We start from the raw sequence: 12,976 nt of genomic DNA, 5'->3' as shown, positions 1-12,976 counted from the left end.
TTATCAAATATTTATTGCTTTAAAAGCCATGTTGCCAGTTCAGTAGGGAAAAGGACTTTTTTATAAAGACACTCTGGGGGAAGAAATCAGGAAATGCTTTCATGCGTGCTAGAAATCAACCCACTTCAATTGGTTTTTAAGTTTTTGTGCATCAGGCTTTACTACATTTTTAATGGGAAATTGGAAGTGTCATCCAAAAGTGTTGACAGAAGAGCAAAAGGAACTCATGTGCCCGTCCTTGAGCTTCAGCATCCCTCTCTAGCACAGGGGCCTTCATCTCTGCCGCCCCCGCCCTCCCTGTTACATCATGGCCTGTGTCAGACATGGTGGCAGCAGCCCCCCCCCCACCAGGGGACTGCAGCGAGTGCCTCCAAGAGATAAGGCCCTCCAGGCCACAGTTTTATCATTACTCCTAGAAACACGAGCAATAATGCCTTCATGTCCTCAACTATCCAAATTCCTAGTTTCCTGTTGTTTTGTAAGTGCATCCCCCCTCCCCCAGGAGGTTAGGATCGGTTGATAAACCTCTGAAGTCTTTTAATCTGATGGTTCCCGTCTACCTTGTCTCTTTTTCACAAAACATTTTTTGTTAGATGTTAGTTGTGAATTAAATTCACGTAGTGGCCAGAAGAAGTGTGCTGTAACCTTGGTCCCTCCTGTGTTCTTTGGAATGGGCACTTTCCCCCGCCCCCGGAAGCCTGTTGGTTGGGCGAGCAGACTAGGGACAAGCAGGGACTGCCACCGAGGAACCCCAAGTATCTCCTCACCCATCCAGGCTGACGTAGCTTGCTTCCTGCTGCTGCACGTTTCACCGTCCCTCTCTCAGTGTTGGCCAGTCTTCTGCCCTCACTTCATGCTTTCTCGTGTCAACACAGGCTCATTACAGAATTGAACCTGCTCGGACTTGAGCTCAGGGTGTGGACGGTCCTAGAGACGGACTGTCAGGAACATGTGAGTGGGTTTATGTGTTTTCCCCAGGAAATCAAGAACTGATGGTAAAGAGAAGCACGAATCACCATTTGCGTTACTGGCGTGTTAGCGGAAGACCAGTGCTTCAGGCCCACCAGCGCAGGTAGGTAGCTTACCCCCACAGTTCCGTCTCACCTCCCTGTCGAAATGAGCGCCTCATACCATAGTACAAACAGGGCTTAACGTTTCGAAAGGATTCCTCCTTCGTCCTTGTGACAGATGGGAACATCGTTTGAATAAGACAGCGAAGTCTCAGGCCTTTATGTAATAAAATACTTTATTAGAGTCAGTAATCTATTAAAATAACATCCTTCACAACAGAGCTAAAGTGCACGTTTCTCTCTCGTACAAAGCACGCACTTCTGTCAGGCTTCCTCGGTGTGCTTATAAAACCAAGACGAAAGAAGAGTTCAGGGGCAGAGAGCCCTCATGGCAGCATACGAGTATGCAAATATTTTTTATAAAGGTTTGAATAACTATCCCTTGGGGCCACTTCACAAAGATTTCTTAATCTTTCAGAAAGCTACTCTGTGCCTATTACACAGTTAAATAACTATAGAAACATCTACCTCAGAAGAGTGACCTCCTTCCTGTCAGGGTATGGCTTCCCAAGTCAGAGACTACACTTTGTATGTGTTCACCACCATTCCGACCCTGACAAAGTGCACGACAGCGCTGGACGTCCTGGGCCCCGTCACTGGGAAAGGAACCCGTGGCCCTTTGGACTCTGAGCAGCACAGCGGCGGTCATAGCAGCACCTGGGCTGACATGCTATTGATAGAGAAGAGTCTTCTTCCATAGAATGAAGACTTGGAAACTTGGCCTTTTCACATAGGACATTTTATCATTTTACAAGATGCCAGAAAAATAAGGCCACTCCAAGGCAATCTCTTCTGCTTCCCCGAGGGGACGCGGGACAGTACAAGGGCTGGGGGAGGTGGGGGTCAAGTCAGTAAGTGGAGAAGACTGCATGACAAACGGGGCACATCCTGCCTGGCTGAAAGGTTTTCCTTGGTTTGAGTAGAAACTCCCTCTAATTCATTACCAAAAATGCTAATTCGGTGTTGACGTGGCAACTGTTTTCTCAGATGTGTTCTTGAATATCTGCCTACACAAGATGTTCAACTCGAGTCGGGGGTGAGGGCAGACTTGGCTACTTGCACAGTACCTGATTTGCAGTAGGATTCAGTTGCGTGACAAACCCAGAGAACTTGTAGACTAAAACATCTGGTCTGAGTTGCTGCACACGAAGTGCGAGAAACATTTCATACACAGAAAACCAAGCTGGCCATTCCCCTATTCTCTTAGTTAGAAAAACAGTCTTGATAAGGGGACATAATAGCCTTTGGCACTAGAGTTTGCGAGCTAACTATGACTTAAGGACTTCCTTGAAATGAGAAAGGTATCTAACTAGAATTGTCAACATTAATTTTATTTCATCTCTCAGAAGTTTGCTCTACCAGTGAGAATTAGTCACACCGCCAGCCTCTTTGTAGAAGCAAGCTTTCAGTCATTTCTCAAAACCGGGACCAGGTTCTCCCCAAGAGTACTGACCTCTCAGGTCAAGTCACAGGACACTTGGAGGAGCTCCTCCTATGGCTTTTGGACCTCCTTCCACACTTCTGGCCTCTTCCCACCTGAGTGCAAATTCTGCTCCAGAACCTGTGTTCTGGTCACACACACAGCACTGATGCTCCCAAAGCCTCCCTCCTTAGGGACACCAGCACAGACAGCAGACGCCACACAACATTTACTAGCCCCAAAGAAGAAAATAAATAATACCTTGGGCTGAATTATAAGTTACCTTAGAGATAAGGCTTAATAATTTAGGTTTTTTTTTTTTTTTTAACTAAAACATTTGGAGGTAAAGAACGTTTAAGTTCCTTTTCTGTCTCCTTTTGCTTTAGGAGACAACTAGGTTTCTAGAAATGCTAAGGGTTTCCCCTCCTTGGGACATCCCTTGTCACCAAGGGAGGATTTCCAGGGTTAGGGCTTCACAGGCAGTGTCTCCTTAAACCCGGAGTGGTTGGGTGTGGCCTCGGGCAGTGCCACCGGGTACTCTGTCGTGGCAAAGAGCAGGGTGTCCAGAGTGGTCTCCGTACACTTGGCGATGAAGCGGATGAATGGCCTCACGTCGCCTTCATTGGCGACCTCCAGTACATGGTAGTACTCGGACCTCTGCTCCTTGCGGATGGTGATGGGGGGGTAGCCCGCCTGCATCAGGATGAGGTTCATGAGCAGGCGCGAGGTCCTTCCGTTGCCATCGATGAAAGGGTGGATGTAAACCAATTTATAATGGGCCAAGGCTGCGAACTCCACTGGGTGCAGATTCATGGCGTCCTCGGAGTTGAGCCACTGGATGAACTCCTGCATCTGCTTTTCCACATCTTGAGGATGGGGAGGGATGTGGTGTCCCACGAGGACCTGTGTCGTCCGAAACCTGCCAGCTTCCACTGGATCCACGTAACCCAGCACCCGCCTATGGATCTCCAACACGTCGCTGATGGTGACAGACCCGATGCGGGAGACTAGCGTTGTGTTGATGTACGTCATTGCTGCGTGCATGCCGATAACCTCGTTCTGCTCCTCCAGGCTTTTCCCTGGCACGGCGTAGCGGGTCTCCAGGATGTGCCTGATTTCCGAGAGGGTGAGGGTGTTGCCCTCGATCGCGACTGTGTGGTAGATGTGATGGTAGTAGGTTTCCTCCATGACTCTGCGCAGCGCAGAGTTGCCCTTGGGGATGGACATGACCTTCTTCACTTTGCTGTCGATGATGCTAAAATACCTCTGGTCGATCTCCTCGACCAGCGGCAGCGTCCGGTCCCGGTTGACCAGCGCTTTCTCATGGTAGGGCGAGATGGTCAACGCTCTGGTGTATAAGTAATCCGCCTGGATGATGTCCTTGTCCTCTTCTGAAAAGATGCCAAACTCGTTGAGTGCATCCACGAAGTCTGGGTCCATTTTGAGGGCGTGCAGGAAGAGCTTGTGGGCTTTCTCCCGCTTGCCTTGGCGTTTCATCTCCAGGGCTTGGTTCAGAGCTGCTTTGGCTTCCAACTTACCAGCTAGAAAAGAGCCAGAGAAGCGTTGGCGGGAGAGTGGGAAGGGCAAAGGATGTTCAGGAGAGCTGTCCCCTGTGCTGGCCCTTCAGGGGGGCTCGTTCTAGTCCCTCTACTCACTCTACACTATGGATGCATTTGTGCCCTGCAGCTGGTTTTTGTCTGTGTGTCCCCAGAGCCATTCTCTGTACCCTGGAAGTACCACCTGGACTCCCTGGCCCCCTGCCTTCTGAGTGCCCGAGTGAGTGGCTGCGGCCGCGGCTCCTGTTAGGTGGCTCTCCCATATTCTCAGTTCTCTGCTGTCCTGGCTCAGTCCCGGTGATGCTGGCCCTGGCCCCTGTCCCTTCAGGCCTAGGCTGGTAACAGTTCCCCCCCTGGTGCTAGGCTCCGGAGGATTCCCCATCCCTGGGCTGTTCTTTAAATCTTTTAACCCAGTGGTTCTCAACCAGGGGTGATTTTGTTCCCCACCCCCCAGGCGACAGTTGGCAGTGTCTGAAGACATGTTGGGTTGTCGCGGGGGTGGGGTGGGGGGTGGGGTGCTACTGGCATCCAGTGGGTACAGCCCAAGGATGCTGCTCAGTATCCTACAGTGCACCCCAGAGGACAGTGCGGAGGGAGAGAAACTGCTCTAGATCTAGCCCTCCCTCATCAGCCCCTCCACCCACACACGGGGCTGCTTTTCGTCACATGCGCAGGCTCTCTCACCCTCTGGTTTCTGCCTGGTGCACTTGCCTCTCATGCCTTTTCCTTTGGGTCATTTTCCTATTTACACTGGGGTCTCAGCTCAGGCATTCCCTCCAGGGAGCCCGCCAGGTGTGCCCGGTTTCCCACCACCGTGCTGGTGATGCTGTTATCTTGGCCAGTTGTCAGCTTGTCTAGGCTGGGAGCTCGGGGCGGACTTACCCAATTAAGGAGTGGTGAGGAGAGCTGGCCGGTCTGCCTTACCTGGAGAGGCCTTGGTCTTGACCGCCAGCGGTGGTGCATCTCCGGAGGTGACACTGAGCTCTGTGGACGGGCTGCTACACTTGGTGACGGCATGCTGCACCCTGTCCAACTTGCTCCTGAGCAGGTAGAAGCCTTTGAGCACGGTCAGACACTGCTCTTCTAAGGCCCCCAGCGGCAGCAGCAGCGCCAGCAGGGACCCCAACACCATGCTCAGCAGCATCACCCACAGGAAGCGGCCCCAGACGGAGACCCATTTTGGTTCAGTCACTGCCATCACTGAAGCCATCAGCACGAGTGTCATCTGGACTCAGGGGTGGGTACCCTGCACATATTCAGTTGCCTGAGAGCAGGATCTGCGGGGAACCAAGAGTTGTAGATGAGGCAGGGGAAGGGGACACGTTCAAGATAGGTTTCTGAATTCAGCGGGGGGTTGGAGGCCCCCACACCTCCTATCACTATGACCCGGGGGTTGGGGCAAGGCAGGAAGTGGATTTAAATGGGGAGGGGCCAGCCTGGAGGACGGTTGCCACTTCCAGGGCGCCGTGACTCTGAAAAGTAATGCCACTGCACTCAACACTTATTGAGTGCTTACTGTGTGCCCGGCCCTGGTAAGCACTAAGGACCTCACACATACTATCTCTTGCAGTCTTCAACAGGAGCTGATGTTACCGTCATCCCACTTCTCCAGATGAGGAAACAGGCTCAGAGAGATGAACGCCCTTGCCCAAAGTCACCCAGTGAGTAAGTGACAGCCTTAGGACTTGAATTCAGGAACCCATGGCTCTAAAGTCCCCTCCCTTGACCACAGATCTGTGCCCACACACATATCCAGATTGGCCAAGGCAGTTCTGAGGTCTAGTCTTTGATATGCACAACTGTTTGGTGGCCGCCTCTTCATGCCCACATCCTGGTATTAGCCACAGTGCTGCTCCCCTCTCTGGCCTTCCTTCCCTGACCTGTCCAGTAAGGATTTTACCTAGAGCTTGGACAGTCCAAGCATCTCAAAGGGAACTTAAGCTGTGGGCCAGAGTGGGTGAGCACTCACCCTCCACACGACAGTGGGCATGTGCTTTGGGCTGGCAGTGGGAGTGGAGGGGTCAGGTATGCAAGCACCATTATGCTAACAATAAGCATTTATTGGGCAACTGTGGTGTACTGAGCACTAAGCTGAGTGCTAGCCACGCGTTATCTCAATCATTAACACCTTATGAAGGAGCTACCCCCAACTCCATTTTACGGACAAGAGAAACTAAAGCAGAGTAAGTCAGTTTCTAGAAGGCCAAGCTAGTAAACAGAAGCATCAAGAATGAATTCCCAGTGCTTCTGGGAAGACTATCCAGGTCTTAACCTCTACCTTGTTCCCAACCAGGGCCCATGCATCCCTGCTCCAGCCTGCTTCTGGTGCTGGGCCTCCAAGACCCAGAAGTGACTGATTAGGTTTCTGATCGCCCAGGGCTCAGAGTCTAATGGGGGAGCCTGGCTCGCTGATACACCTGAAATGGCTTGGTCTGCGCTCTAACCGGGGTACGCTGGGCGTGCTGTGGGGGTTTAGAAGAGGGTATGGGTCACTGCTTCGTCCAGGTGCTCTGGGAGGCTCCCGGAGGGACGGGATCCGCGGCGGGGCTGGAGTTCGCCAGGGACCCGGGTCTGCGCGGGGGGAGGCACGAGATGCGAACGTCTCACTCCTCACTACCCTAGGAAGGGGGAAACTGAGGCCCAGAGGGGCAATGTGGCTCGACTTAGGTCCCTCTGAATCCCGCTCAGGGCTCACTTCCCCGCTGCCCCCTGCCCAGCTCGCTCCTTCCGAGCCCCTAGGGCTCGCCCCCTCCTACCGCGCGCTGCTGCCCGACCCTGCCGCCGCCTTCCAGGGGCTCGGAGGTTCCGCTGCCACCCGCTCCCACCCGCTCCCAGGCCCTGCTCCGCCGCCGGCCTTGTGGCCCCGCCCCCGGCGACTCGCCATTGGTCGGCCCGCCATCCTCGTCGCGGCGGATTGGTTTCCCCGACGTGTCCTCCCCTCGCACTTCCGGGTTCTAGCGTCTGTGTCGGCTTCCCCGGGAAAGACGCGCCGTGGGTCACCCCCATTGGCTGGCTCCTGTGTTGGTCTCGTGCCTGCAGCAGCCAATAGGCAACCGGGGGGGCGGGGCCAGGGCGACAAGCGGGAGTAGCGGGCGGAAAACCCGCGCGCGGCGATTTGGGGGCACGATAGGTTCCGCGACCGGAAACTCGCAGTTCCGCCTGCCGTGAAGTGCTGTCCTTCTGCTCCTCGTCTGGGGGCCACTCTCCTGGCCCTCCGTGTCCTTAGGTGGAAAATGAGGATGCTCCGCACCCTGTTAGTCTGACTTCAGAGCTCCTGTTCTTCGTCCCGACTCTGTGACATCAGTGTTGACACTTCTCCGTCTTTCTCACCTCCCTTTCCCTTTTCCTCCCAAACCTTTTAATTTGCATCCACTCGAGAAGGAACTGGCTGGTTTATTATCTTCCCAGAGAGACTGGGATTTTTCCCTGAAGCAGAGAGCTGAAACCTCCATCCTTGTTCACAAATACTGAAATGCAACATCCAGGAATGCTAAGCGTTAAGATGTTAGCCCTATTGATTCTGGAGGCGGAGAGACCCCGGCTTCAGTCCGGACTTCGTCACCTAAGCTCTGTGTGACCTTGGGTGTTATTCCAAGCCTCAGTTTTTCCATTTGTAAAATGGGGACAAACAGCCGACTTCGCCTTTGGCCTCAGGTTCAGGATCTGCGGAAGGTCCGACTCTTCAAGATCTGACCTCCTCCGTGACACACATCCCCCTTGGGCGCCACTGTCAGGCGGTGGTTGTGGGTGCCGCCACCGGAGCCACACAGCCCTGGGGTCCGGTACCAGCTCTGCCACTGGAAAACGGAGTTACATTTAGCAAGTGACTTGATGCCACTGGTGCCGTCTGCTTTTCTGTAAAACGGGGACAGTGCGGTGACACTGCCTCCTCGGAGGGTTTTGTGTGAGGGGGAGTGAGAGCCTACATGTCTGGCGCAAAGCAGACATTTGATACGTATCTGCTGTTGCAGTTATTCCTAGACAAGACACAAAGTCATCGCTGTGTTGTTATTCGCAGAAGAAACTGTCAGAGCTTCAGGTGGCTCGAGTCACTGGGGAATGACTCCATGTCCTTTCATAGGTGTCAGTCTGCTTCCAGTTGAGGGAAGCCACTGACCTACAGCCAGGAGTGCGCTGTCATAAAAGACACCATGGGGGCAGGGGCGGGGGCAGGGGCATTGCAAGGTGAAGGACCAAACAGCTCGGGCTGTGCTTCCTGTTTGTGTCTAGTAACCGCTGCCCAAGCTGTGTGTCCTGGAGCCGGTCACTTACCCCACTGAACTGGCTGTCCTGGGGCTTGTGGACTTCTGCCCCTCCCAGGCATAAGGTGACGTCGTCATCTGCTTATAAAGGCACCATCCGGGGGCGCCTGGGTGGCTCAGTCGGTTAAGCATCTGCCTTCAGCTCAGGTCATGATCCCAGGGTGCTGGGATCGAGCCCCACGTCAGGCTCCCTGCTCTCCCTCTCCCTCTGCCCCTCACCCCTGCTCGTGCACACTCGCTGTTTCAAATAAATAAAATCTTAAAAAAATAAAAAGAAAAAAATTAAAAGAAATAAAGGCAGCATCCACTTTCCACATTCCGAGGTGCCAGTGTCACCTCTTCAATGAGCTTAGAATTATAGGTAGCAAACCCAGAAGGACACAAGAACCATCTACAAGTTAAACTACCTGGGCATGAGACAACAGGGGGAGGTGGGGAGTGTGGAGAAGGTGAGAGTACCTGCCTTATCCAAAGTGGGCAGCTTCTAAGCTCTAGCCCACATTTATTGTGTAAAAAATATATATATATATATTACGTCCGAAAGTTGGCAGATTTTCTAATTTTTCAAAAGAAATGTCAGGCCTAGATTTTTAAGCAAACTCTCCAGATTTTTAAACAGTTGGCGTATCTGCGCACTGGCTACGGAGGGCTGCCAGACCGTAATCCCTGTTTTAGGCTTTTAAAAGGGGCGGGAGATGGTGGCTGGGAACACAGGAAGGAGCATCACAAATGCCTCTCTCGGCAGCTGATCGCACCACTGCCTGTGGCCACCAGGGGGCAGTAATTCACCGGGCATCACTTCCCCCGCTACAATCTCTTTGTCAGGAGATCTCAATTTTCTCGTCTGCGTTCAGCTGCGTTGAATGCACAAAATACTTTGGTCCTTGAAGCGATAGTCAAAAGTTGGCTTGCCCCACCTTAAGCATTCCGTATTGGGTGGAAATGGCCTCCTCGCGGCCCACGGAGGAGTTCTCTAAAAGCTTATCTTGACACTTGACAACCTGGAAAGTGGCTGCTTGGGAAATGTGTCCATTATGCCAAACCAAACCAAACCAAACCAAACAAACCCTTGTACATCTTTAAGAAACAGCAGTCAAGCGCTGCTTGCTGGCAGAGTCGGATTCTATTGCTTAAGAAACACAAAACTCCCCAACTGGAGGTTCTATTGCCTTGAAATGGCTCCGGAATGACGCAACTTCACGTAAAAGAAAATGCACCATACTGGTCCCCTGCCCCCACTCCCAGGTGCCTCTCATTTCCCAGCTGGCTTGAATTTTTTTTTTCTCCTTCTAACTTAGAGCTGCTGTTGAAGAGGCCCGGGCCCCCGCCACCCCCCCCCCCCCCGCAGTCCTTCTCCCTGACTACTGACATCTTCGGTTTGCATACCCAGTGGGGTCATGCCCCAGTGCCTGGGGCATCCCCAAGAGGCAGGGTTTGGGGGAACACCGCCCTGGAGGTGTCCTTGGGCCCAGGGCTCCTGCTCTGGATTCAGGATGATCTCAGACATGCAAATAAGTGTTGTTTCCAGAGCAAATCACTTGGGGAAGTGATTTTTCTTACTTTCAAAAAAATTAAACATAACTGCTTCTTTTCTTGTTAAATAGTCAAAATAACCAACTACTTTCTTTCTTTCTTTTTTAAATTGAAGTATGGTTGGCATACAATATTATGTAAGTTTTGGGTGCACGACAGAGTGATTTGACAATTCTGGACATCACTCAGTGGTCACCACGGAGAGTGCAGTTAGTGTCCGTCACCTTACAGTGTTATTACAACCATTTTATTTCCTAAAAGCAAAATGGGATCACAGATATAATAAGAAGGCACAAGTAAACAATAAGAAAAAAATTCCCATGCACAATTATACTAGATATTTTTTATGCATGTCTATTTTTAAATTATGAAGTATTTCAGACATCCAGAAGGTATAGATAATAAAATGGGTACCTGTGTGCCTGCCCCCCAGTTTAAGAAATATCATATTGGGGCGCCTGGGTGACTCAGTCGGTTAAGTGTCTGCCTTCGGCTCAGGGCATGATCTCCAAGTTCTGGGATTGAGTCCCACGTCTGGCTCCTGGCTCAGCGGGGAGTCTGCTTCTCCCTCTGCCTCTCCCCCTGCTTGTGCTCTCTCTCTCTCTTTCTCTCAAATGAACAAATAAAATCTTTAAAAAGGAAAGAAAAAGAAAAGGACTAGAAATGATCCAAATACCTATCAACAGGTAAATGGGAAATAAATTGTAAGTGTGATAAGACACAGCAGTGTATGATTACTGAGCCAGAACTAGCTGTATCAATGTGAATATAACCCTCTGAAATATAACGCCAAACCAAAAAAAAAAAAAAAATGCAGGAGGATACACAATGTATATATAACATGTAAAAGCATGCAGAACATCACTATATATATATTTTTAATTTTTTTATTGTTATGTTAATCCCCATACATTACATCATTAGTTTTAGATATAGTGTTCCATGATTCATTGTGCATAACACCCAGTGCTCCATGCAGAACGTGCCCTCCTCAATACCCATCACCAGGCTAACCCATCCTCCCACCCCCCTCCCCTCTAGAACCCTCAGTTTGTTTTTCAGAGTCCATCGTCTCTCATGGTTCTTCTCCCCCTCCGATTTCCCCACCTTCATTCTTCCCCTCCTGCTACATTCTTCTTCTTTTTTTCTTTCTTAACATATATTGCATTATTTGTTTCAGAGGTACAGATCTGAGATTCAACAGTCTTGCACAATTCACAGCGCTTACCAGAGCACATACCCTCCCCAGTGTCCATCACCCAGTCACCCCATCCCTCCCACCCCACCCCCCACTCCAGCAACCCTCAGTTTGTTTCCTGAGATTAAGAATTCCTCATATCAGTGAGGTCATATGATACATGTCTTTCTCTGTTTGACTTATTTTGCTCAGCATAATACCCTCCAGTTCCATCCACGTCGTTGCAAATGGCAAGATCTCATTCCTTTTGATGGCTGCATAATATTCCATTGTATATATATATATATATATATATATATATATATATATACCACATCTTCTTTATCCATTCATCTGTTGATGGACATCTTGGCTCTTTCCACAGTTTGGCTATTGTGGACATTGCTGCTATAAACATCGGGGTGCACGTACCCTTTCGGGAGAACATCACTATATATTATTTAGGAGTATATACGTACGGTTAAAAACAAGAGGCCATGGTATGGATGTAATAAGCAACAAATTCAAGATGGTGATTATCTCTGGGAGGGAAGGAAGGGAAAGTGACAGGGGAGAGAATGACTAGGGCTCCAGGGCATTGGTAATATAATCTATTTTTTTAACTTATTTATTTATTTATTTATTTTAGAGACAGAGAACACAAGCGGAGGGGCAGAGGGAGAGGGAGAGAGAATCTCAAGCAGACTCCATGCTAAACGGGGAGCTCGATCCCACGACCCTGAGATCATGACCTGAGCCAAAATCAAGTCCTTTTCAATTACAAACACATGGCAGTGAAATTCTTGTATGATTTTTTGGCATGTGTGTGGAAGTTTCTCTAGAGCAGAGTTTCTCAAAGAATCAATCACCTGGGGAGCTTTTAAAAAAACAACCATACCTGGGCCTGCTCTAGACCAATAAAGTCCTCCAACCCTTCTGATCCTCCTGTATCTTGACTATAAGGGGAAATAATTGTACCTGTCCCACTATCTCATCACTGGTAGTGGTGACGACCACTTTTTAAGCACTTACCGTGTACTAAGTAATTTATGTGTATTGTTTTATTGGATTTTGGTAACAATGCCATGAAGTAGAGATCATTAAGCCCTCTTTACAGAAGGTGAAGCTGAGGCTCAGTGAAGTTAAGTGATTAGCTTGAGTCACACAGCAAGCAGGTGGCAGAGCCAGGGTTCACAACCAGTCTTCCTGAGTTGAAACTTATAGTTTTAACCACCCTCAGACCCTATGATTTCAGGGCTGACAGGTTGTGCTTTAGCTCTTCAGTTTTATAGGTGGAGAAACTGAGGTGCATAGAGGGCAAGGGCAGAGCCTGGACACAAATCCGAGTCTGTAGACTCTGTTCACCAACACATCACTTTCTTTTGTAAAAGTACTTTGGGGAGGGGCATGAGGAGCAAGGAGGGAAAATCTCTTTTTTTTTTTTTTTTTAAAGATTGTATTTATTTGTCAGAGAGAGAGAGAGAATAAGCAGAGGGGGGCAGCAGGCAGACTGAGAAGCAGGCTCCCCACTGAGCAAGGAGCCCAATGTGGGACTCGATCCCAGGACCCTGGGATCATGACCTGAGCTGAAGGCACACGCTTAAACGACTGAGCCACCCAGGCATCCCAAGGAGGGAAAATCTTAATAAAACCATCTTTTCTTCTCTTGACAATTTCTGGCTATCCTAGGGGCAGCTGGATCTACTCTGTATCAGTTATCCACTGCTGTGTAACAAATAGTGCCCAAATTTAGCAGCTTAACACAACAATACAAATGTATTATTTTACATAGTTTGTGTGTGTCAAGAATCCAGGAACAGCTTAGTGGGATAGTTTTGACTGAGGATCTCTCTCAAGATTGCCATGTTGGCTGGGGCTACAGTCACCTGAAGGCTTGACTGGGCTGAGGAGCCATTTCCAAGGTGGCTCGCTTAGGCGGCTGGCAGGTTGGTGCTGGC

At 50.2% G+C, this 12,976-nt stretch overlaps 2 protein-coding genes across 4 annotated transcripts in view; one reads left to right on the top strand and one right to left on the bottom strand.

Annotated features, from left to right (window-relative positions):
- Positions 1-1,063, top strand: part of SART3 (spliceosome associated factor 3, U4/U6 recycling protein) — a 35,338-nt gene extending 34,275 nt beyond the window's left edge. For both annotated transcript variants that reach the window (XR_004298561.1, XR_004298560.1), the window contains exon 20: positions 979-1,063. The gene's annotated coding sequence lies outside the window, so the exon portion shown is untranslated. The remainder of the gene's footprint in view (positions 1-978) is intronic.
- Positions 1,064-2,447: 1,384 nt separating this feature from the next.
- Positions 2,448-12,976, bottom strand: part of FICD (FIC domain protein adenylyltransferase) — a 35,303-nt gene continuing 24,774 nt past the window's right edge. Inside the window, exons 1-3 of one of the 2 annotated variants that reach the window (XM_032397981.1) lie at positions 6,803-6,934; positions 4,971-5,323; positions 2,448-4,031 (exon numbers count right to left, since the gene is read on the bottom strand). In XM_032397981.1, coding sequence (XP_032253872.1) covers positions 2,956-4,031; positions 4,971-5,271 — 1,377 coding nt within the window. In that variant the 5' untranslated portion in view covers positions 5,272-5,323; positions 6,803-6,934 and the 3' untranslated portion in view covers positions 2,448-2,955. Of the gene's footprint in view, positions 4,032-4,970; positions 5,324-6,802; positions 6,935-12,976 lie in introns of those variants that run through there. The other variant, XM_032397982.1, reaches the window with a different exon arrangement.

The sequence above is a fragment of the Phoca vitulina genome, unplaced genomic scaffold, assembly GCF_004348235.1.
Source record: "Phoca vitulina isolate PV1807 unplaced genomic scaffold, GSC_HSeal_1.0 scaffold108, whole genome shotgun sequence".
Lineage (NCBI taxonomy): Eukaryota > Metazoa > Chordata > Mammalia > Carnivora > Phocidae > Phoca > Phoca vitulina.
The sequence above is the reverse complement of the archived record's forward strand: the minus strand, read 5'-3'. Positions and strand labels throughout refer to the sequence as shown.